Genomic DNA, 26,471 nt, shown 5'->3' with positions numbered 1-26,471 from the left:
CAAAAGTATCTATATCCACAGTAAAACGAGTCCTATATCGACATAACCTGAAAGGCTGCTCAGCAAGGAAGTAGCTACTGCTCCAAAACTGCCATAAAAAAGCTAGACTACGGTTTGCAACTGCACATGGGGACAAAGATTGTACTTTTTGGAGAAATGTCCTCTGGTCTGATGAAACAGAAATAGAACTGCTTGGCCATAATTACCATTGTTTTGTTTGGTGGAAAAAGGGGCAGACTTGCAAGCCGAAGAACACCATCCCAACCGTGAAGCACGGGGGTGGCAGCATCATGTTGTGGGGGTGCTTTGCTGCAGTAGGGACTGGTGCACTTCACAAAATAGATGGCATCATGAGGGGGGTGCAACTATGTGAATATATTGAAGCAACATCTCCAGACATAAGTGAACTGTACTTGTATGTGTGGGGTTCAGAGGTGATGAGGTCGTCATTCAAAAATCATGTAAACCCTATCATTGCACACAGAGTGAGTCCATGCAACTTATGTCACTTGTTAAGCACATTTGTTTCTCCTGAACTTATTTAGGCTTGCCATAACAAAGGGGTTGAATACTTATTGACTCAAGACATCTTTCATTAATTTCTAAAAATGTCTAAAAACATAATCCTACATTATACGGTATTGTGTGTAGGCCAGGGACAACAAAACAATCTAAATGTATTACATTTTAAATTCAGGCTGTAACACAACAAAATGTGGAAAAAGACAATTGGTGTGAATACTTTCTGAAGGCACTGTATCTGACCATGAAGCAGAGGTTTGGGACAAACGGAGCCATGTATTTATTCTAAGTATATAGCTCTGGGGGCAACTATACCAACACCTAGTTGTGTCTGTGATTGTGATGTGGCCCTCAATTGAGTAAGTGCACTTAGAAGACTAGATACTGACATATTTCCTTTTCTCTTTGAACAGCTTGTTTCTAGTGTGTGTAGATGGGCCTGTCCTGTGTGAGTAAGTTGGTCTCCGGTGTGCCGATACATGTGAGATTGCTGGCCTGCCTAATTGTGACTGGTCCAAAAATTTACCACGAACCCTGTAATGAAGAAAATTTATATTTGGAAACAGGAAAGGCCATAAATGTAAAGTTGAGTGACTGACTAGCATTGACCTGACAAGAATGTGTTAGCTTACTGTCATTGGAATTGATTGCTGAAAAATGACAGTGTGCAACTTCACAATGTGGAGGGCCCATGAAGACAATATGCCCTCTGCTGGAGATCTAAACAACAGTGTCAATCACCATACTTTTCATCCTCTTTATGCAAGACATGTAGGATCCCAAGAAAGAGAGTCCATATTGCTTACAAATAGATTTCTATAAGGAGACGATATTAAGGTGGGGTCTGTTTGGTCTGTCTACCACCGCCAAAACATAAATAACACTTGGACAAATATGGCGGATAAAATTCTGTGCGTGTACTGCTATATTAAATTTAAAAATTAATCCATGTTTTTTAATAAAAAAATGTACCTTACTCCTAGTTTCTCTCCCTATTCTCTGTCTCATTTACATTTTTGTCATTTACAGGTTGGAGTCAAACAAGGAAATGGTTCCAATTGTTTTTCCACCATTCATTTTTCCCATAGAGGATTTTTTGAAATAATTCAAATTAGGTTTGTGTCTCGTGTAGGCTTACCTTGGCGTGACGTTTTGATGTAAACCGTGTAAATCTCTCTAGGACAAGGTGACTTTTATCAATAAATAACCCCTCAAAAATGAAATACTAATTAGCTGCTAATGTGGCTCTCATAAAGAACTACAAATGCCATGAGGATCTGGATGAGACTGCCGAATCAAGGCAAACGTTAAACAAAAAATACTATCTAAGTTTAACAATGAATAAATTGGCAAAATGTATTTAAATTTACAATTCTGTGAACTGTCTTGTCCAAGTTTTAAATTGACACAATACCTGTCAGCAAAGGTGTCAGCTAGAGATGACATGCAGGAGCTTGCAGGGATTTGTAGTCTTGCATGTCTACTTTGATACTAATTAGCATTTTCAAATCTGAGAGTAAATAGAATATATTGATAAATTCACCTTGTCCGAGAGAGATTTATATGGCTATCAAAACATCACGTCAGGGTAAGCCTACACGAAGCACATCTCTTATTTTAAATGTTTCTAAAATTCCCTATGGGAAAAATGTGTGGTGGGAAAACGACTGGAACCATTTCCCTGTTTGACTGCTAGGTTTTATGGGTATTATGACACCTCCACTGTTGGGCTCTATTCCCAGTTATAGAGCATGTTTAGCCAAAACTCTATTCTGACTCAACCATGTGGTATGATATTTGAAATTACAGATTTGATTAAATGAATTATGCAAGTGACTGGAGTTTAAAACCTTGCACTTAATCTGTGCCAGTTTGTGCCATTGTGTGCATGTTTGGCTCTTTCCCCTGCCTCCCCTCTGGCAGTCCCTACCCCCTTGGGGCGGGGTCTGCCAGGCTCTGCCCAACCACTAGGGGTGGAGACAAGGGCTTGGGGTTTTTATACCCTCAGGCTGGGCAGGGGATGGGGTGGAGCCCCAGGAGCAGGGGGGTGGGTGGGGTGGACTGGGGGCCGGCTGTAGGAAAGGAAAAGTTTGACTGGGTGGTATCATAGGGAGTCCTGTCATTTGAGTCAGGACACACATGCCTCAGCAGTGAGAGGCTCCACTCCCGTTGGTTGGCCAGCATCCCAGGGCAGACGCAAAGACAGAGAGAGAGAGAGAAAGACTGAGACGACTGAGAATAAGAGAAAAAGGAGGAGAAGAAATACAGCAAGAAGACAAGTAGACTTGAAATTGGGAAGAGGAAAAACGCCAAGGAAGTGGAAGTGTCCCTTCATAGAAAGGAAACGTATTTGTATTAGAATTTTGGTCAGGGTGGCCCCTCAAAGTTTGTTCTCTCGGTAGTGTATTTTTATCCTGAGTGAGCGTGAGAGCTGATCGGTGTGTGTTTGGACTTGACAGCCATGGCGGATCCAGCAGGCTTGCAGAAGGGGCGAGTGTCTCTGACCGAGGTGTCTGACGACGACGAGGAGGTGTCCCTGGTGGCCGCAGCGGTCCAGCCCGCCACCGACAGCGATGAAGACGACCTTTCAGAAGATGTGGACCTGGTGCTGGCCACGGGCACCAAGAGTGAGGCGCAGGTCAACGGGGTCATGGTGCTGACTCTGCTAGACAAGATCATCGGGGTGGTTGACCAGATCCAACAGACCCAGAACGGGCTGGAGACCAGACAGCAGGACATGGAGAAGTCTGTTTCTTGCATCCAGGGAGAGCTGGCCAAGCTGTCCAAGAGCCACACTGGCACAGCCAACACCGTCAACAAGATGCTGGACAAGGTGCGCAAGGTCAGCGTCAACGTGAAGACGGTCCGCACCAACCTGGAGAAGCAGGCGGGCCAGATCAAGAAGCTGGAGAGCAACGAGAATGAGCTGCTCAAGAGACGACACTTCAAGGTTCTCATCTACCAGGTGAGAGTGGGAAACAGAGGGGTGTGTATTCATACCAACAGGCTCTGAGGCCAGGCTGAATACAGGTGTGCTATCTTTTTTTGACCAGTTTGCTACAGCAGGAAAATAATGCTGCTGGAACAGGAAATGTTAATTAATATGTGGATTATAATTAATGGACATGTTTGTAGGGGTTGATACATTTTTAGTTAGGATAAATCAAGTCTGACATTTTTTTAAGTGGAAATTACAAACTTTAAAAAAATCTTGAACACAATACAATTTAAATTTTCTGCTGCGCAGGAAAATTCTCTGCGGTAACAGAGTGGAAAAATGAAGGTAGCATATATGTAGTTTAGTAATGCTTATCCATGAAAGTTATTAGAAAGTGTTAGCAGTGTATCAGTGTTTGAGTGGATCAAAAGATGGATACACAGCCTCTTGTGTATGGTAGATTGTAACAGTGGGTTGTAGTAGGCTGCTTCAGATGTGAGGTGGAGAAAGCTTGTACAAGACCACTAGATTCCACCACAGGGTTGGGTGAATTCTCCATAATGCATGGGAAAATCATGAGCCGGTGTGAAATACACTCTGAACTTTATTATAACGTTACAGCAACTGTTTTAACATTCTCTCACCAGAGTGAGTGACTCTTCACTCAAGGATGAGTTTACCCTAAAATTGGTACTGCTCTAGCTGATATACTTGGCCAAAGCTATTCGGCCTCAGGCTTTCCACGACTGGTGAGTTATTTAGATCAGTGAGGTATTTAGACCAAGTGAGGTATTTAGACCAGTGAGGTATTTAGACCAGTGAGGTATTTAGACCAGTGAGGTATTTAGACCAGTGAGGTATTTAGACCAGTGAGGTATTTAGACCAGTGAGGTATTTAGACCAGTAAGGTATTTAGACCAGTGAGGTATTTAAACCAGTGAGGTATTTAGACCAGTGAGTTATTTAGACCAGTAAGGTATTTAGACCAGTGAGGTATTTAGACCAGTGAGGTATTTAGACCAGCGAGGTATTTAGACCAGTAAGGTATTTAGACCAGTGAGGTATTTAGACCAGTGTTTCTTAGCTCCGGACCTCGAGGAAACCCAGCCGTACACATTTTTGCTCTAGGTCCGGACAAAAACACCTGATTCAACTCATTAGAGGGCTTGATGATTAGTTGACAAGTTGATTCAGGTGTGCTTGTCCGGGGCAACAATACAAATGTGTTAGGAGGTACTCGAGGACTGGAGTAGAGAAACACTGATACAGGAGAGGAAGCTCTTGCTTGAGAGCCGAATGCTGATGCGATGGTGTAATTTATCATTTGAGATGTGTGTGTGTAACTTATACTTTCTACTAAAACATAATGTCAAAGATTTCAACATTGGAGTTACGTGCATGTATCCCAAATTAGGATTCAGCCCTTTCTGAAAAACCCCAAACACTGTCTACCAACAGGAAATTATATTGCACAGATTGGCTATGCATGTCAAGTGTGTTAGTTAGTAGTGATACTCATCTTAGTCCCACTGGACACATACTGGTTGAATCAACATTGTTTCCACATCATTTCAATGAAATTACGTTGAACCAACGTGGAATACATGTTGAATTGACGTCTGCCCAGTGCGGTAGTTTGTATGAATAATGACACGTGGAGTGAGTTCATTGACCTTTCCCAGACCACAGTGTCTCATGGTTGACCAATGCGGCTAATGCTATATAAAGCCAGACCTGTGGGACCAAATCATAAGATGACACCATAAACACAGTAGTACCGGTGGTCCACATGTGATTAAACCAACGCCCGACCTATGACAACTGACTGTGACAGATAGTTGAAAGCCTCAACACAGTGTAAGATGAAGACGTCATTTTAGTCTTGAAGCGGTGCCATGCTGCCTATTCATCATGGCCTATCTGGCTGGAAAACCCTCAATAACTCTGTGTGAATATAGAACTGTGGAAAGAGTCAACTCTACTCTACTCTCTAAGTAGCTGTAGCCTACAACTATATGCTCCTCGCAGGGCTAACCAAGCTGCTTTCAAAGCGTTTCTTTTAATGCATTTGTATTTTTGTACTCACTTTCTGCATTATCATTGATTTCCAGAGTTATAATTTATTTGTATTTTTGTACTCACTTTCTGCATTATCATTGATTTCCAGAGTTATAATTTATTTGTTTACAGTATGCGCTTGGGGGTATTTAGCTTCGCTTTACCTGAGCGTATACAGTGAGTGAAGATACAGTACATATATTGTTTCATGCCCAATATAAACTTGAGTATGCCCTGGTATGCATTCCTACGTTCCCCCCTCACATGTATGGCTGTCTCTTTGTATTGCCCTCTCCATAGCAACCAGCGGGGGTACTTTTCCCCTGTGTCTCAATACAGAGTAGCCTAATTCCAGATTACCAGGCTGTATACCTCCTAGTCACACCACTCCAGTGTACATGCATAAAGTCCTAGTCAAGCAGAGGGATTCCGTTATGATGAGTGAGGGAAAGGGAAGGGAGAGAGTGTGAATGAGTGGCAGAGAGTTGAGTCTGAACAGCCACTCTCTCTGTGGCAGCCTGCTACTCCATGGGCTGGTGTTTTTTTAGCCTTGCGTGCTGCAATGTCTGTCTAATGGCTTGCAGCTGGCAGCCTCATGGCAGGGCGAGACTTTTGGTAGCTTGCAACCTGGCAGGGGGCAAGTTCAGTGATGTCTTGTCTCCTATTCAGACCTGGCTACAAATACATGTGCCTTTGAGTATTTGGTATTTCAAATACTTTTTCTGTGTATTTGAGGATTTTCTGATAAACAACCCAAAATGAGTACTTTTGTTTGAGTATTTTAATGGTTATTTGTAAAAACCAAATAGTCTGCCAAATTGTATTTGACATCGTTTTCAAATACTTATTTCAAATACTATTTTCAAATACCTGTGTTAAATGCATGGGAGTGTTTTTGAGTAAGTGTTTTTGAGTATTTCAAATACTTTCAAAGTATATTTCCAAATGCATTAAAATATTAAACTACTTGTCTTTTCAAATAAAATATATCTGAATACTTACTTTGAATGCATGTGAAAGTAATTGAGATATTTTAAATTGTATTTCAACTCAGTTCTGATCTTATTAGCTGGCATGATTGCAGTACAGTATATCAACCAGAGGAGAAGGAAGCAGAGGAAGGACCTATTTGGAAAATACATTTTGTCTAATGCCTAAATGATATATTTTGTCTTTTAATCTTTAGAAATGCCTATAGAGGAGGTCAGTATAATGCCTTATAAAACATTGACATATTTGGGAAGAGTGATTACCAAAGACCGCATTGGCTTGCGGTCTTATTGTCAGATCCCTGTCCTGGAATGTCCACTGTGGCACTAGGTTACATTATTGGCATTTAGCAGGAACCCAATCGGAGACGGCCGGTCTTAATAAATTACCTCAGTAAAGGAGGGCCCCCCTGCTGTTTGACACGCTGCTCCTATCGCCCAGTCCTGGATTCTGTCTGAGGCATTCTGACTTCTTTTACAGTCTGTGTGCGTGCGAGCAACCCAATGTGAAGTGAAAAGTATTACAACACTTTTTGGTTTCTCTGTTTACTGATGCCTTGTCATTTCCCTAAATTCATGCTTAATCAAGTTCCAAAAAAGCCATGGATGGAGCTGAAAATTCCTCAGTTCCTCATCCTCTCCATCACCTGTGCTTTGCCAATCAAAACAACTAACTAATACTTACTGTTGAACTGTTACTGTGTTAACCTTGACTCCCATATTACCCAATGAAATTTGACCCCTATGTTACTGAATGTACTTTCAGAATGGTGAATGCCACTGCTGTTACTGTCTGAACTGTCAACTGTGACTCCACTCCACACCACTGTAACTGTCTGAACTGTGACTCTACCAGTAGTCAGTCGTATGAACTGTGGCCTTCATGTTGCCGTAGTCCTACACGGTTCAGTCCCAGCTCCATTTATTGCCAGCGACTGCATGGTGTCGGGTTAAAGGAGGAGGAGCTCGGCCAGAGAGTGACAGCATGGTGAATCAACACTGGCTCTGAGTCAGGTTTCACTCCTTCCCACTGTCTCTGTGGCAAACGCTCTCAGCTCGTTGGTGTGTGTGTGTGTGTGTGTGTGTGTGTGTGTGTGTGTGTGTGTGTGGGTGGGTGACATAGGTCAAGCAGGAAAGATTCCCATACTCTATTCGAGGACCCTGAGTCCTGTGAGCACTGCGGAGTGCTTATGAGAAAAGGTCTAAAACGTGCTTGCATCTCAATAGCCCCTCTTTGTCTTTGAGCCAACAGCGATAGCTGAGGCTCAGCTCTCCGCAACTAAGCCCAGTTGCAGCGAGGTCATGGCCTTGACTCCCTCCCCTCACTGTCTGACGACGTAGTGTTGGGGGAGGGTGAGTTAGGGGTTGATGAGGATGACGATGGGATTAATCTCACGGAGATCCTCGAGATTACGATCACGTTCTCCCGCCCTCTCACGCCAGCTGACCTGACGGCCCAAGAGCAGTGGAGCTGACCTTCCTCCAATAGAGTTTGGGCTCCTTCATACAGTATCTGCAAGCGGGCTCAGGGCCCGTCAAGGGACCTATACGACAGAAAGAGACTCCAGTCCCATACAGCCTTGATAAAGGAATTGCTCCCTGCAGTACCAGCTTGCCTCAGGGAAGCTAAGGGCTTGTGGGAAAAACCCATCACTAGCAGAATTCTTGCTAAGGGTACCCCAAGCCTGGACATACCCAATATAGTTTTGGCAACTCTCCCATGGTGCAGCCATCACTGGCTCACCAACTCAGCCCCATGTGCTGTGTTACTAACGACACCAGCCTCACTGCCTCTGTTTTTCAGAAAACTAACATGGTCTTGGCCCAAGCATTTAGAGCTCTCAACGGGACCTCTTTATTGTTGAGTAATATCCGGCTGAGTTACTGGTGGAGGTGAGGAAGAAACTGAACTTGGAGACCCTAGACCCAGATGCTTGGGAGGAGGTCTGTATGATTACAGACCATAGCATCCATGCTTCCTGTAGTGTCGTCCTAGGATGTGGTCGTACCATGAGCCTAGTGGTGGTGGGAGAAATGACACGTTGGCTGAGAATATCCAGTTTAACAGACAAAGGAACAGTGGCCCCCTGGATGCCCGAGCGATACCAATCCTTTCCCTCTTCATCTTCGAGCCCATTGATGACCAGTGATTTCCCGGTCGGCAGTTAAAATCCTGCTTAGGACTAGTCCTGGCAGCTATCTGGTAGATTGACTGAAAACACATTCTCATTTACAGCCATGACACGGGGAATAGTTACAGGGGATGAATGAGTCAATTGGAAGCTGGGGATGATTAGGTGGACATAATGGTATGAAGGCCAGATGGGAATTTAGCCAGGACACCAGGTTTAACACCCCTACAATGGGATCTTTAGTGACCACAGAGAGTCAGGACACCTGTTTAACATCCCATTCAAAAGACAGCACCCTACACAGGGCAATCAATCACTGCCCTGGGATAAAATAATTCAACCCAAGGAAAGGGGGCCTCCTACTGGACCTCCAACACCACTTCCAGCAGCATCTCCCATCCAGGACCAACCCTGCTTAGCTTCAGAAGCAAGCCAGTAGTGGGATGTAGGGTGGTATGCTGCTGGCCTAGCATATCAGCAATTATCCATCCTCACTTGGAGAGAGAGGCATAACCAGTGAGAGAGAAGAAAAAACAGGCCTGCCAGATACTGATGCACACTCTCTGTTTTTGCAGTTTTTGTCGTGGAGTAGTGACTATATCATTGCCCTGCTCGCAAGAGTGTGAGGAAGATAATTATGATTGAGAATAACCAGACAGCGGGAGACTGGCTCCTTTTATGGTCTCTCACCACATTTTCCACTCTACCTGTCTGTCCCCAACAAACACATTTGATAGGTACTTTCGAGAGAGTAGGCGGTCCTAGCAAACCCCACATGTGATACATCTCATGTCCATCATCAGAGAACTGGGGTTACGCAAATAACCTTACGTTTTCAACTGCTGATAGTGTCAAGTGTCAAGTCAAGGGTTCCATGTTCTGTCCGTGCATGTTCCGTGATTTGCCTGTGTGAGTTTGTGCTGGCGTCAACCACAGCTGTTCTTCTCTCGTGTGAGTACACTCTGAGAATAGTCACATCCTTTCATATTACTAGCATCAGGGAAACATACTGACAGGGATGCTTTATAATTAAACCTGGATCGACAGAAGAACACACAATCTCTCTCTCTCCTTTCTTTCTTTCTTTCTTTCTTTCTTTCTTTCTTTCTTTCTTTCTTTCTTTCTTTCTTTCTTTCTTTCTTTCTTTCTTTCTTTCTTTCTTTCTTTCTTTCTTTCTTTCTTTCTTTCTTTCTTTCTTTCTTTCTTTCTCTCTGAGGGTCCCAGCAGCAGCTGACAGTGTTGTGACAGCCTAGGGCAAAGCTACATCTCATGACCCTCTCTCAACTTCAAATGTCCCTTGACCCATCTTCTATCACCCCACCCCCCTCTCTCTCTCCTCCTCCTCTACTCCTCCCCTCCCCCAGGGATGCTTCAGAGGTGTCTGTGGACCAAGGCCTTCCGCCCATCTGATCATTGCATTGAGGGTGTAGCATGGACTGTCAGTCCACTCATTCATCTGTTATTGAAGACTCAAGATCACCATACTTTGTGAGGATATGTGTGTCTATGATGGATGAGTCTCTTCCGCATCCCTGTACTGCTCTAGCACGGAGTCAGGGGACGGAGTCAGGGGACAGAGTCAGGGGACAGAGTCAGGGGACGGAGTCAGGGGACGGACTCAGGGGACGGAGTCAGGGCACGGAGTCAGGGGACGGAGTCAGGGCACGGAGCCAGGGCACGGAGTCAGGGCACGGAGCCAGGGGACGGAGTCAGGGCACGGAGTCAGGGCACGGAGTCAGGGCACGTAGTCAGGGCACGGAGTCAGGGGACGGAGTCAGGGCACGGAGTCAGGGCACGGAGTCAGGGGACGGAGTCAGGGGACAGAGTCAGGGGACAGTGACAGTCCTTTATCACAGGAGACATCCAGCTTCTCAGTTACAGCTTGTCTCCCCCAGTCTCTGTCCCCAACCCCAGGCAAACATGGCAGCACTTCAGAACCAATAACCTCAAGCTTGTGACCCCTCTATGGTCTAGTCGGGGACTAACCTGTCCTCCAAAGACTCACTGTGATCACTGTGGGGGAACCGGGGAGGGGTGTGATGATAACGTACAGTAGGGTGGAGAGAGAGGGGAATGGAGAGGTAGACAGCAGACCAAGTTGGCACTGATTCATCCCCTTGGAATCTCCCACCTTCCCTCACTGTCTCTCAGTCCCCTCCGGGTCAACCTTTCCTGTCATCCATACTCCTACCCACCCCCCACCCTCCGGTTCCTGCAGCTTGTGGAGAGATGTCTGGCAGGCTCTACATTTCACTGTTGCGTGTCAGCTCTTCTGTAGAACACTGGCTGAGAGATTCAATTCTAGGGTCATTGTGCATTTGCGTGTGTGAAACGTTAGTTGACTGCCCCTCTCCCGCACTGTTCACATTTCTGAATGACACACTGACATGGTGTTATGTTCTATGTTGAGTGCAAATTCAGGAGTATTATATCAGTTTTGGTAAGCCGTTCATGTACAGTTTATTTGAAGTGTATATCCCTTCATGCCCTTTCACCTTAATTACACTCACTTTATTGTTATTTTTGTTCTAAGATGTCTGCCCGAGTTTTCAGGGGATCCTAAATGTTGTATGGACAGAACAGAAGGAAGACCACAGCCATAATATGCCAGGAAAAAGGGGGAGCCCTCGTTTTGACAAGGAGATCCTACATTCTTGTATGTTTGCGTCAAATAAAATGTTCCTCTTCTTTCCTCCGGTGTGGGTTTTCCTTGAACATCCTGAGTCCACTCCAAACCACAGGCTCTTTCTGTTGGCTCTCCCTCCCATCATCACCGTCTTTATCATGGCCCAGGAACAGACTGGAACAGCCTGGAGCCAGCTAACTACATGGACTGTATCTATTGGCAAAGTGTAGCCGTCTGTGCTCCTCTAATGATTATCTCCCTCTTCTCTCATATCTGTTCTGGCTTTAGGAAGAGTTCAGCCAAGAGCACTGAGCTGTCATTCATTTAGTTTTTCTTTCCTTTTTATACTTGGGAAATATCAAAAAGCGCTGCGATAGGTCACAGTATCATTCCCTGGCTTGAAAGGATTCTCTCTGCCTTTGTTCTAACTTGTGTAAAAGGATTGTGTATTATTTTAACAATGTGGTTCCACTCTTGACAAAAGGAGTGTATGCCTTCCCTTGTTAAGGTTCTTCGTGCTTTGTCCTGTAACTTAATGTTTCAAAATCACAGAATAGTTATTTTCTATTCTCTATTTTCTATTCTATTTTCTATTCTCTTGTCACAGTATTCATAGAGTTTATGTCCTAAAGAATGCAATGTATGCCTGATTTCAAATCAACCCCTGGCCCCTAACAAAAGACACGGATATAGAAACAGATATACCAGACATGACTGGATAGGTTCAATCATTTAGCTCCACCTAATAACTCAGAGAGCTTGGTAGAGTTTCAGCCATATTGCTTTACACAGTTCCGTCAGAGCTAGGAGGGCTTTGCCGTGGTCTGGTCTGGTGGTAGTGCAGCGTGCCTCTAAAACCCGACTACATACGCCCTTCAGCGGTGGTGGTTCTATCCACCTCTCTTCTGTCTTTCTTTACACCTCCCTCTACCATTAGAGTCCCCAACTAGATTCTGAGTGGATGATCTGGGGGACGGAACATAATTATAATCATTTGTAGACTGCAAATTGACAGAATGAAGCCCAAACAGATGGGCCACCTGTTGAAGACCCCTGCTCCGCCCGATCACACCCGGTGGTAAAAGCTATTCTCCTTCTAATCATTTCTTTACAAAGATCAATGGGTTCATGAAGGTTGACAGATCTGTCTCATAGCTAGTATCTGGGTGTCATGGCTGTGTGAAGGCTTGATAAGGGATTGGCTGATAGACAGTGTTACTCTTGCGTACAGGGTTTTATATCACTGCCAGTGGGATATGTGCAGCAGAAAGAGGACCCCTGCTATTCCTGAGGCTGAAGGCCAGTGGCCCTCAGACACTGCCAACCTGAACACAGTATATTACCCTGAAACCACTGTAGTGTGTGTCTCTTTGGCCATGCCTATTTATATATTAGCAGTAGACTTTACAGCTGGAGCACATGCAGCATTGTTAACAATGTGCATGGTTCACGCTGGGCTCATTTTGATGCTGTTGGGGGTGAGAGGTGGGGTCCTGTTGGGAAACAGCATCACTTGTTGTTGTGTCGTCTGACTCGCAGACCCACAAGACTGTTGTTTCCTGCTGCCCGTTAGCTAATTCAGCTCTCATCCTGTCAATGAGTGCATGTGTGTGTACTTGTGAGCGAGTGTATGGGTCAAAGCCTTTACTCTTGCACTTGAGGACCAAATTAAGGGGACCAGATGAAGTCACTGTGAGCTGCACTTATTAAGATATACAAACATGAACTACTCGTATGACCCAGACGTCTACACTGGGCTCAACCACCCACTGCCCTCTTGGCTTACAGGCCTCGCTCCCACAACAGAAGACATGATTTGTCAGGCAAGCTAAAGGTCAGGGCACCTGTCCATCTGCCACTCAACGTTCCTGGGTTGGTCAACAGATATTTTGTTCCAATTCCAGTCAACAGAATTGTGGGAGCTGAGGCAACCACTGAAAACATGTTACTTACTGTACGTTGTAGCCTACGCTCTAGCCTGGAGCAACATGTTACTTACTGTACGTTGTAGCCTACGCTCTAGCCGTTACTTCAAAGGCCTCTGCCAAGATCGTAATAACTCAGCCAAATTTTTCAGAAACCGTGTAAAAGAAAATCTGCTCTGGTGCTTTGATTATAAATACTCTTGCAACGATGTGGAATGGAATGGCGGAGGGTCCTGTTTCATAGAGTGAGACTTGATTTAGCCACCGGCAGCAGCACAGAACGATGGTGTCTGTGTATGTGTGTGTGTGTGTGTGGATGTGCCTCCGTGTTTCTGTATCTCTGTGTGTGCACACCTGTGTCTTTGTGATTGTGTGCGGCTATTCAGATGTCAACATCAAAACACAGTGCATAACATATGTGTATTCAGAGCGTGTGTCCTGCAGTTCCAGGTGCGGCTGTGTTAGCTGGTGACATGTGCCTGCTGCTCGGACTGTGTGTTCCTGGCACCGGCCTGTGAGTTATATCCTATCACTGAGATCTAGGCAGGGCACTGGGTGGGTTATGGCCACTCATAACTCTGATTATTAAACTAGCAGACTGCACACAGAGGACATTAGACCGATCAAGCTTTTAAAATGGTTTCTTATTAAGGAGCTTTCGTTGGTGGATGGAGGGTTTGACACTGGCTTTAGTTGTTATTACTCTTCCTATACTTCACCCTTATTAAGACACACCACTGCCTAGAACTACTTAACACGTCTCTCTCTGAGAGGGAAGACATTTAAGTGCAGGTAATAGAACTAATGCCTCGCACACAGGTATGTTGATGTCAACTATGAGATATGAACTTCAGCGGTAGAGATTCTGACAACTCTGGCATATCTCATAATAGGACATTAATCAGTCGTCTTGGGGGGCATAACCTTCCACCAGAGGTGGACGAGGGGAAGGAGAACACATTGGATTGTGTTGGTCCCAATAAACTCCAGGGATAGTCTGATAGTGTAAACCGAAACAGAGGCTGCCGCACACCTGACGAGCAGACAAAGGCTGAGAACAAAAGCTCTTCCTCGAATGTCAAACTTTTCCCATTAAAACATCCCCCTCCCTTCCCCAAGGATGTGCCCTTTAGATAAAGCAGAATCAGTTACGCAGTGGAGACAGTTAGAACAAAAGGCAGACTGACATGACGCAGGATTAATGGCTTGATGTGTGTCTTATGTTATTAGGCAGGAACGATGGCTCCATTAATCATTACTACAGCCCGATGCGATCTGATACAGACTTTACATCTAAACTGTCAACCTGGCATTAATGTTAGACGCTGGGAGCAGATCTCAGTACAGACATTACAGAATCACTACGTTAGAGAGTCAGACGTTCCAGTCCTACAGAAAAACATGTGGAAAGGCAAAGGTTCCATGATGGCTGGTGATGCCATGTTGACAGTGGTTGTAGTTGTAGGGAATCCAGTGGCTGTAGTCATGGAGAGAGGTTGAGGGGATTGGCTGAGCCTTGGAAAGGGATATATCCCCGCCAGACTCCTGTGTGGTGAGGTCACACATAGCTCTGAAAGAAACCCCAAGGAACTCCCTTCCGGTGTCAAACAAGATGTACCATTACACCACAATTGTGCCCAAATAGAATACAGGGAACTTTTTCAACCTGGCTGTCTGGAATGTCTGGAATTCAGTTTGGAAAGGGAGAGGTCCTGGTGGCAAAGGTGTAGAGTGTATTTCCACTGCTTCATTTCATCACAGTTGGGCTATGTTACATTGTTTGCCATAGTGGGATGGTGAGATCAGAGAGGAGCAAAACGTGTCGTGGGTCATTGCACAGAATTCCCTTTGTACTCCTCAACTGCATCATGATGGTGGTCATGAGCATCCTGGGGAATCCTCGAGGTAGACGGAACGAGAACCTGATCTCTGTGCCTTGGCTGCGTCTAATTGAACTAAAATAGTGAGCTGGGATGCATAGACTACCCCACTCCCTTCTGTAACAGCTTCTTGTAAATAACGATTCTCATTATAGTCGTGTGTTAAATGTGTTGAGCCCCAAAATACTATACCTATAGGAGGCTTAAGCAACGGAAATGTACAGTAGCCTGTAGTACATCAGCTGCTAGCACCATGTTTACAACTGCCAGGGGCCCTCCACCCTCTGCTCCTGCCGTAGAAGGGGCCCAGATGGGCCATTGTGAAAGCTGAAGGCACAGCTGCATACTGCAGACTGGGGCTAGACAGGATCAGACAGCTGCCAGGGTGACTCACGAGGCATGCCTCTCATCTCTGCCCCAGGAGGAATGGGGGAGGGAGGTCACGGGCATCTGATTAAGATGGTAGTAGAGGTCATTTATTACAGATGTAGGATCTTAATTTGATTGCGCTTTTGTTACTGAGAATTTTCCTGCACAGCATGAAATGCAAACTTGTAGTATATTCAAGGCTTAAAAAGGATTGTAATTTTCATTTTAAAATGTCAGACTTGATATTCCCTATCGGAAAATGTATCAACCCCTACAAATAAAATGTAAATTCATTATAATCCATATAATAATTCACATTTACTGTTGCTGAAGGATTATTTTCCTGCTGTAGTGAACTGGCTCATATTAAGATCCTACATCTGTAGGTAGATGTCCATTTCCTAGTAAAACCCAAGGAGCACTTCTTACCTCACTAGGCTTCATCTCTTGTTCTTGTGAAATATCTGATGCATGTGGGAGAGTACCAGAGTAAAGGGTTGGCATCAATCCTAATGTCATCCAAACATGTCCTCATCTACATTCCCAAAACTTTTGTTGTGAAAACCTTCAGTTCCATCCAAAAGGGCATGGACGGTAATTTACAAAACAATTTAGTCTGTGACATTCCTTATCTACAACAATTATCAAATCCACATGACATTTTTGATAGGTCATGAAAGACAGACAGACATTAATATTAGGTTTATTTAATTGACGTTATAAAATGCTGATGTCATAGGACTGTGACTGATATCTAAGGAGAGAGATTCTGAGAGTGTGGCTTTGTGTTGCAGAAAAGGGGCCCTGGGCTGGCTAGGAGACGAAAGAGTGCCCTTATAGCCATAGCTTCTGTAGTTTTTAGCTGTGGTTTGGACAACTGTTTGCTCTGTTGTCGTCCATGGCAACTAGTGTGTGCTTAATAATGATCCGCAGTGCCTATGAGTCAGAACACTCAAACTCAGAGAAAAATAACCAAACTAGAAAGCCTTTTAAGGTTTTAATAGTAAAATGCTGCATTCAGGTGCCAAAACAGGATAGGCTTCATGTAGCATCGATGGGGACTGCAAGACTTTAAATGTTAAGAGGCCTGTTTACCACTGTACCTTCATATATATATATATCTCTCTCTCTCTCTCTCTCTCTCTCTCTCTCTCTCTCTCTCTCTCTCTCTCTCTCTCTCATGACTTGTTTACTGCCTCAGGCTGGTTTGTGTGTTTTCAGAATACCTCCTAGGGAGTGTTTCCCTCAGAGAGACGACTCATGAGCAATAGACTTGCCTGGACTCAGCACCCTGAATAGGATACACTGTCATAGCCAACAAACACACACAGTATTGCACATAGAGATTTACAGATACTCTTGTTCCACATACACACAAACATGCGTGTGCCGCGCGCGCACACACACACAGTGTGACCAGTGCTAAATCTCCTCCATCTGCCAGCTTTTCCATGAACTGTAATTCAGGCCCCCCCCAGGCCACTCTCCCTTTCGAGCCGAGCAAAGAAAGAGACATTAACAAACAGAGCTCTTTCTTTCTGTGAAGACTCACACACACTCAACAAACCACATTCTCCACAGGCACTCCTTCAAGCATAGTAGCGTACACACTGACATGTAGACCAGACTTTTCCACGGCTAGAGTGGGAGGAGAGAGGAGGGTAACACAGGGTTCCCTCTCTCTCTCATTAATCACACACAGGGAGAGCTACTGATTGCTGCAAAGACGTGCATTTCCTTTCCTACATGATTTTAATCCGGCTGCGTCGGGGCACCACCTCGACACAGGAGACGGCGATGCCCTCAATGATGTAGCGTCCTACGTTTGGATGACATCCCCAGAATGCCCGGCTGAGCAGTTTTTCCATTGCCTGCAGCCTCTTCCTGTTCCAGACTTCACAGCTCCTGATTGTTATTCTGCAGTGAGGCTCTGAGTGAAGGTTCTGAGAGTCAACAGGGTCTGACTCTGGAAGAACCAAGGGCTGGTTGGGGGAAAGAGCTTTTTAATGGGTCCTAGTCTAGACATAGTGGCTGGCTGGCATCAGAGAGAACTGCCCTCTCAATTTGTTCTCTCAGTTTCAATGTGGCATTGTACCGAGGTGGGCGAGGCACCCATCATCTTATTATGTCACCCCAATGGAATCAGTGGTAGGCCAGGCCAACATGCTGCTTAGGGGTAATGTACTGTTTAGCTATAGCAAGACTGTTGATATTAGTATGATGATGACAGTTATGTTCTGAATCTAATCTGTCCCATAGAACACAGTACCGTAGCGTTTTCGTTCCTCCGATGGTGTCGCTGGGGTGTCATCATCCTCCATAGTCGTTTATCAGGCTAATCTTCACACCCCACCTGGGGCGATATTCCACAATGGTGGTTGCCGTGGTGACATGCTCCTGTGTTTATCTGTTGCCCTGTTGAGGACTGGGAGGAGAGGCTAGGAGGGGAGGGGGCAGAATGTTACAGTGGCTAGTAGCCAGGGAATGGTGGATGGAATCCGGAGAGAGGGAAAGGCGAGCCCGAAATAAACACACACACTGCATGCAGAGTAGGACACAGCACCAGATAAGGAAGCGATGGTCATTTTATGATAGGTTCCACTAGTACCATTGTGAACGTCAGACCAGCACAAGGATTAATAAGGGGAAGGGTGTGGTATTGGTTAATGCCGATGCAGAAATACAGTATATGAAACGTATGAACATACTATCTGCCTGGCAGTGATGAGGTATGATGTTCAGTATGTCAGAATAAACCAAAGTACGGAATTCAAAATCACAACTTGTCTCAGAACATATGTTGCAGGCTTGAACATCACATTATCCTGTTTAACAGTGCACGCTGCTCCAGTCAAGTACTTTTTAAAATGTATTTCATCATTGCAAAAAACACTCACATCTCCCCCGGTACAAGAGTAATGAAAGCTTTCACAAAAAGCCTTGGCTTTGCATGAGCTGTGATCCCGAGCTGCTTGTTTGAACTATGATGAAGCAAATAGAAAGTGTCAAGGGATTGTTGCCTTGACGATAACAAGGGGAGAAAGGAAAGTGATACTAATTGAGGTGGAGGAGGGCTAGATGCTCTGGGAGTACACCTACACAGGAAGGAACAAATGATAAAGAACGATTTAATATGAGGTAACAGCAGGGTGGAGAGGTAGGAGAGGACAATGAGTACACCTTTCATGAGATGTTAAAGAAACATTACAAACCTGCTTTCATGTGTCACAATGATGCAAATCTCCATCTTTAACCTTATTACTGTGATGGGTTGCCATGGCATTGTTTTTACATTGGCAGTTCCTGACCGAATTAGTTGATTAAAGCGATACAGATCTGTTCCATCGCAGTGCCTCAAATTATGCCCAACTCTGTCAACAGGCCAAACTCAGCTAACGGACGGATTATCTCCCCCAGCCATCGCCTCAGGAATCAATAAGCAGTGTGATTACGCAACACATTGCAAAGTAGACAGGGAAAGGGGAATGTGGAGATGAGCGTTTTATTTTTAGGCAGAGGAAGAGAAATGGAGAACACACAAAGCTAACATGGGGCCTCACAAGTGGCACAGTGGTCTAAGACACTGCATCTTAGTGCTAGCTGTGCCACTAGAGATTTTGGGTGCGAATCCTGGCTCTGTCGCAGCTGGCCGCGACCGGGAGACCCATGGGGCGGTGCACAATTGGCCCAGCGTCGTCCAGGTTAGAGGAGGGTTTGGCCGGCAGGGATGTCCTAGTGACTCCTGTGGCTGGCCGGGCGCAGTGCACACAGACATGGTTGCCATGGTTGCCAGGTGTACTGTGTTTCCTCCGACACATTGGTGCAGCTTCCGGGTAAAGTGGGCATTGTGTCAAGAAGCAGTGCGGCTTGGCTGGGATGTGTTTCGGAGGACGCACGGCTCTCAACCTTCGCCTCTCCGTACGGTAGTTGCAGCAATGAGACAAGACTGTAATTACCAATTGGATACCACGAAATTGGGGTAAAAAAAAAATTTGAAGTAAAAAAAAAACTAAGTTAAGATGAGCTCACCAACCCTCAGATAACACAGACTCAGTTGTGATTGTTTCACTCCCTGATTACAAGCCGACCTATCCCTATCTCAATGTGAGATCACACACATATGGCAGGGGAGAGAGGAAGGTGACTCAGTTCAGACAATCAGGACTGGGACAGTTTCCCAACATTATATCTGGACAGTGTGTACAGAGACAGAGAGGGTGTCGAGACAGACAGGGTTAAAGAGTTTAGAGAGAGAGAGAGACAGAGAGAGAGAGAGAGAGCGATAGAGAAGCAAGAGACACTTGAAGAGATAAGTGATACTATAGAATTTTACAGAATGAGTGAAAGTCAAATGTAAACACAATCTTATAAGTCACATGGTAACACGAGGCACAGTAATACGAGGAATAAAATAAAATACACAAGAATGGAGCTATATAGAGGGAGTACCAGTACCAGATCAACAAGGTAATTGAGGTAGATATGTACATGAATGCAGGGTAAAGTGACTAGGCATCAGGATAGATAATAATAAGAGTAAATTAAAGAACAGAGTAGCAGCAGCATATGTTGAGTGTAAAAGGGTGTGTGTGTAGTGTAGTGTAGTGTTTGAGTGTACATATAGTCTTATGAGTGTGCATAGAGTCAGTGGAAAGTGTTAAGTGTGATGTGTGATGTGAGCAGTGCTATGATGGGACAGGGCGGGGCAGTGACAACAAAGACATAGCTATCTCTATGGGATGCAGGGTCAGAGGGGTATGCTAGGATTAGAATAGGGAATTAGGAGGGATAACATCCTCTGCATATTCCTGGTCTCCCTCAGTGGATATTCAGCAATACAACATTTCTCTAACATTGTGAGAGAAAAAAATCACTGAGACGCTGAGTGAGTGGCAGCTGTCAGAGAAGCATAGGTGTCAAGGGATGTTTTGGACAGATGGGTTGTGTGTGAGTATTTGTGAATGTCAGTGTGAAGTGCTGGTTTTAGGAACAGACAATGCCTTATCTGATGTGGCATCCCTTTACAGGCTGCTAGAACTTTCTTGACCTCTAGATGGAGTGCAAGACTGTATGATCCAGTCCATTGGAACTACTGAGAACATTTGCAGTTATTTTGGTTATACTAGAAACTAGTGTCAGGGTCTTCTCAGCCAAACTAATTGGTAAATGTTCAGTACACAAAATAAGTATAATCACCAACAGCTTGTGAAAGAGCATGTCATACAGGTTTGTATGGTGCCAAATATTGAAACTAGCATACTGAGCCAACTAGACACAAAAGCATTTCCTGCTATTGGTAAACTACCTCACTGCACACTCCTACCTCGCTGAATCATTGCGATAACTGTGGTAAATGTTCTCCTGGTGTATCTCATGCATACATACTCTCTCTCTCTCTCTCTCTCTCTTTCTCTCTAATAGGCTTTTCAGTCTTAGTGAGTGTAAGGATGGATACCTACAACCTTTCAAATGTCACTGGTAGTCCTACCTCTTTACAGCTCATCTCAGTAAGCATCTTACATAACCTAACCCTTTGGTGTGGTTATCACGCAACCGGCAGGGAAACACATAACTAGACATTTGACTTTCAATCTGACTAAAGTCTCTCACTCTTAAATGTTACATCAGTCACAGTCTGCAGGTTCACATACAAACAGAGGTTTCAGTCAGACTTTATTTAAAGTATTGTAGTCATTCATTCTAGGGTACATATGGAAAGTCTGCTATTGGCTGGACAGTATTTCATTGTCTGTGCTGATTTTGGAGTCTTGGTCAGTTTGTATTGTATGACCACTAGATGGGGCTGGCCACCAGTAGCAGTCATGTTTCATATATTTTTTTTATGCGACTGATAAATATAAAGTTACATATCTGAGGCAAGCCATGAAGATGAATAATTTATCACACACAAATGTCAAATTTCATTTCCATCTCAGAGCCCACATTCATATGAATTGATATTAATTCATTTTCTCTGCCTCGGGCTTTAATTAACGTGACACTTCAATATAATCTCTATAATCATGCAGTCAATTTGAAAATGTGTGTATATATATATATTGGACAAATCCCATTCTGTGAACACATTGTTCCCTATGAATGAACACAAAGGATGGGAACAGCTTATCTCCCTCAGAGCACTGATATATAATGAGGTAGATTTAATATTGTCTTTGCAAACTCATGCTTGAAAACAAATCAAATATAAAACGGTAAAACAGAGTAAAGAAATATGTAATACTGTCCTAGTCTATCAGCTGGCTGCAAAACAGGATCTGCTGCGGTTCTTTTGACCCTAACTGGAGCCTTAAACATAAACGTTCATACTTATCTTGTATGTTGACTCTTCCTGTTGTCTAACCTCATCCACTCTCTCCTTTGTGTCTTCACAGGATGAGAATAAGGCCGCTAAAGCCTCTCTAAAGTCATCCAAGGTGGCAGAGAATGTAGCTGAGGGCTGCTCTGTGGAAGGGGGGCTGGAGCAGATCCCTGAGGAGGGGGGCGAGGCGGCGCTCACTGGCCTCAACTCAGACGAGGAGGTGGAGATCGAGGAGATCATCGAAGAGTCCCGGGCGGAGAAGATAAAACGCTCCAGCAAGGCGCGCGTGGACAACATCAAGAAGGCCTTCTCCAAAGAGCAGAGGGAGAAGAGAGCGCAGAAGACCAAGGACAACCTGGAAAAGACCAAGCAGAAGACCAGGGATAACCTGGAGAAGACCAGGCAGAAGACCCACGACAAGCTAGAGAAGACCAAGCATAGCCTGGAGAAGAAGATGGGCAAGCTGGGCAACAAGATGACCCCCAACATGGAGCGGAAGGAGAAGCTAAAGGGCTCCAAGGAGATGTTGAAGAAGTCTCTGACCCCCGACCACACCGTCTACGCCCGCTCCAAGACGACCGTGTACCGCGTGCCGCCCTTCACCTTCCACGTGAAGAAGTTCCGTGATGGAGACGTGGAAGTGGTGCACACAGAGGGCACAGAGATGGTGGAGGTGGCTGAGAATGAGGCCCTGCAGGCGGGAGAGGGAGATGTGGAGGTGGAGGAGCTGGTAAGAGTAGTAGACACCCCAGAGATGGCTGCTGTCCTGGAGTTGGATGAAGAGGAGGAGGAGCTGGTGAGAGTAGACACCCCAGAGATGGCAGCTTTCCTGGAGGTGGCTGAGGACCAGGTGGCAGAGCATCTGATCAGGCTGGAGAGTAAGCTCCCTGTGGTGAAGACAAGCATGAAGACAACCAGCAAATAACTCTGTCTACAGGGCCTAGCAGGATTGGAAGAATAATATGATAGAGGGATGAGGAGAGTAAAGAAGAGGAGAGAAACATACTACATTTGGATGACAGTGACACAGCATGCATGATAAGGACTGTCGGGACAGTGTTCACAATCTATTCATCTTATAATAAAAATAATAATAACATAATATGCCATTTAGCAGACACTTTTATCCAAAGCGACTTAGTCATACGTGCCTAAATACATCTTGTTTGAGAAAAAAAAGTATTACTCACCAGGAATTACTTTCAATGTAGTATTTGCTGTTCTAGACAAGAACAACAAAACATTTTAACCAAGGCTCGCATTTTTGTTTCTTCCTTACATATTTTCTTGTCTTTGTGAATGACTCTGGTTGGTCTAGTCTGGGATATTGCTTGTTGATATAATTTTGTTTATTTTTTTGTTTTTGAAATAGAATACCCACAATGCTAATGGAATAAATAGTAGTTGCTATTGTGATTTGATGTCCAATAATTGCTAACGTAGGATATACAGTACATAACAGTGTACATGGAAATATCCCCCCTGGGCACAGACGTCAATTCAACATCTATTCCACGTCCAACGTCATTTCCTTGAAATTATGTGGAAACAAAGTTGATTCGACCAGTGTGTGCCCAGTGTTGGGGTGTCTTGAGATTTTTTGATTTGATGGTTGATGGTCATGTGATGTGCAGGTCAGAGAAATTAAATTTTGACAAATGAAGAGTAAGAGCACAAACTGGAAACATCTAAAGATGGTTTCAACGTGCATGGGGAGTGACACAGGGGACCCTCTTTTCCTTGGCTGAAGAGTTTACAGATCAGTTAAACAAATGTTCACAGCCATTTTGAGCAGCCAGATTTCTACTGTATGAGTGGGCAGACAAGCTCTGTCAACATGTCAAGGTTTTGAAAGGACGAGATAGATAAGGATAAAGATGAAGCTAGTTTTCATTTTTCTTAGAGGAGCACTATGAAGCTTTCATTTCTGATCAACAGTGTGGCCCTAATGGTTGATTGTTTTCATTTTGGAGGACCGAGAGGGAGGGTCATGGCAAATGCAATATTAAAAAGACGAGGAAAAGACTCACTGATTGGCATAAATGGAACTATTTTTGTGCGAGTGTAACGTTTCAGCCACAAATCTTGAGCCAATCAGGGAAAAACTAGTGTACCTTTAAATGATGTTATGGGGTGGATGGATGCCAGGTGTGTAAAGTAATCCTTCTCTTTAATTATTTCAAAAGTTTTTCACGTAAAAAAACAGGATCGCAACAGATCCTATTTTTTTGGGGTTTTGAAACGGAGAACGAGAAGGACGAAGGATTAGTGACGACTTGAAAGAGATCTGAATTTAGTTGCATAGTTTTGCCTTCCTTTTTTTAAAGAATGTTTCATCAAGTTTTTAAGTTGTACTATATTGTGATATCTGGAAAATCGTTATCTTACTCTCAGTTTTAAGTTACCAGTGTAACCACCAAACTACCTGGTTGTTACTAGGGCTGGTCACTGATGACAGGAGAATTACATTTTGAGCCGTCTTTTAATCAAAGGTTCCTAGTGCCGTCGTTCTGTAGAAGTTAACTTGTGTCCCTGTTTTTTTTCCCCTCTCACTGTGCTTACATGATAATGTTCAATAAAAGACAAAGAAAAAAAACATGTTTAATTGTACTGACACACATTGTACAAATGTATGCATGTATGCTCACAGTGCTACGAGAATCATGCCTGTACTGTACATATATGCTATAATAAGCACAGACATAACTGTGTTAACCTGCCACGTTACTGTTACTCCAGAGGCTTCTCTCCTGGAACAGGAGTCTGTCTGAGATTGACAGAGCCTTGCTTATTGAATCTATCACCATGGCCACAGCTAACGACAGGATATATCCAGCACTTCACCTGGACTGCATTGGGTGCTGTAATTGTGGGGAGACAAAGGAGAGAATCTTGTAGGAACCCCTCCAGCACATGTCAATGTGCCAGGTGACAGTTAAATGAAAGTCTATAGTGACATACAGAAATGTAAGTGCTATCCAATTTTGATTGTGCCGGCAGCAAATTACAAGGGATTGTGAATGACATGGCAATGTTACAAATGTGAACAAATAAAATACATGTCCGTTCCTGGACCTCAGTCTCTGTCTATTTGAATTACTTGTCAGCTTGTTTGTGCCTGTGTGGTCTGGCAAGGGTCTGATATAGGGAGACGATGGTGATTAGAATAGATGATTTGAGTTTGACGTGAAGTAAGACCAGTAAATGCAATACAAGCTAAAAGCTGTTGTCTCGTGTTCTTTCTCTACCTACAAGACGTGCCTCTGGAAAACAAAGTAGTGAGACTATGTACAGAAGGACTGAAAGCACACGTAGAAAAGCTCCAGAAGGCTTTCGTGTCTCCATAGCTCTCTGTGTCTGACCGACCTTGATGAAGGGGCCGGGGTAGGGAGGGGAGGTCTCTGTGGAACACCATTAGGATAATCAATGAGGCAGGAATCTGATTAAGGAGAGTGCTTCCTCTGAGGAGAAACACAGAGAGAGGGCGTGTGTGTGTGTGTGTGTGTGTGTGTGTGTGTGTGTGTGTGTGTGTGTGTGTGTGTGTGTGTGTGTGTGTGTGTGTGTGTGTGTGTGTGTGTGATAGAGAGAGACAGAGACAGAGTGAGGGGGTGGGGCAGGGTGATCATGTGGAGGGAGAGGTCAGTGCAGAGAGAAGGAGGGATGATGCAGTCAAAAAGCAACCTAAGTTATTCCTCAAAAAATCTGTAGGTCTTTGTGCAGTTCATATTTTGTGTTTACTTAATGTTTTTACAAGGCTGAAATGGATTCTCATTACATAAATGCCAAGGCCAATACTGAACACACAGATACATTAAAGACTGACTAAGTTTTTGTCAAACACGAGCTAAGTTTACATCCAACTCTAAACACCCCTCATCTCCCCCAATTAACCCGAGGAGATTTATAGCATTTCCTGCCTTCTTCAGGATAGAGTGGAGATACAAGCAGTGACTGCTCATCTTTCAACTGTTTATTTGTTTATTTGCCATGTAGTGTAGTCTCGCAGCATTGTCAGCCAATATGCAGTTTTTTGTAAAATGATCAGGCAAACTACTGCAGGTTACCAGGGTTGGGGCCAATTCCATTTAAATTCCAGTAAATTCAGAAAGTAAACCAAATTACAATTCCAAATGTTCCTAATTGAAAAGCGTTTAAGATCATTTGAATTTCAGTGTACTTCCTGAATTGTCTGGAATTGAAAGACAACTGACCTCAACCCTGCAGGATACGGTACATATCCTGATTACAAGTATAGAGAACGTAGCACTGACATTTTCAACTGAACTGAGATGATGATATCTCCCTGTTGTTATGACAGATCAAAAAATGAAGCTTGCTTTTTCTGTTGAATTAAATGACTATTTTTTTGTCTAACCACTTATGTATCAATAAAGATATATGATTTACACCAGACTTTACCACTGTGATGATTGAATGGGTCAAAGTTTAACCTATGTGAAGTGCAGCCAGTACAGCTGTATTATAGACCATTACTACACTCAGATTAGTCACATGGGGTAAACAGAGGCCATTCATTTTCTTTGAATGAATTTGCATCATAAAGAAGAAACCAACATGTTCACTTTTCCTTGAAAACCATTAAAACCGACACATTGTAAATAATGACAGGCCGATGTTACTCCATAATAAACACTGACTAATGATGCGAAACACCGTCAATTAAAGAGAAGAGTGCTTGAGCTATTGGTCATT

At 44.2% G+C, this 26,471-nt stretch overlaps 1 protein-coding gene across 1 annotated transcript; it reads left to right on the top strand.

Annotated features, from left to right (window-relative positions):
- Positions 1–2,611: 2,611 nt before the first annotated feature.
- Positions 2,612–24,832, top strand: LOC112258661 (caveolae-associated protein 1). Its single transcript, XM_024433180.2, has 2 exons — positions 2,612–3,487; positions 21,832–24,832. Exons 1-2 carry the CDS (start codon positions 2,984–2,986, stop codon positions 22,681–22,683), a joined length of 1,356 nt encoding a protein of 451 aa, XP_024288948.2. The 5' UTR covers positions 2,612–2,983; the 3' UTR covers positions 22,684–24,832.
- The last annotated feature ends 1,639 nt before the right edge of the window (positions 24,833–26,471 follow it).

Source organism: Oncorhynchus tshawytscha, linkage group LG09, assembly GCF_018296145.1.
Source record: "Oncorhynchus tshawytscha isolate Ot180627B linkage group LG09, Otsh_v2.0, whole genome shotgun sequence".
NCBI classification, from domain to species: Eukaryota; Metazoa; Chordata; class Actinopteri; order Salmoniformes; family Salmonidae; genus Oncorhynchus; species Oncorhynchus tshawytscha.
The sequence above is the reverse complement of the archived record's forward strand: the minus strand, read 5'-3'. Positions and strand labels throughout refer to the sequence as shown.

Bases quoted from the DNA above. Each gene is read 5' to 3' on its own strand.
- LOC112258661 (XM_024433180.2), top strand. From the start codon at position 2,984: ATGGCGGATCCAGCAGGCTTGCAGAAGGGGCGAGTGTCTCTGACCGAG. The intron at 3,488-21,831 runs GTGAGAGTGGGA...GTGTCTTCACAG, and splicing joins TCAAGGTTCTCATCTACCAG to GATGAGAATAAGGCCGCTAA.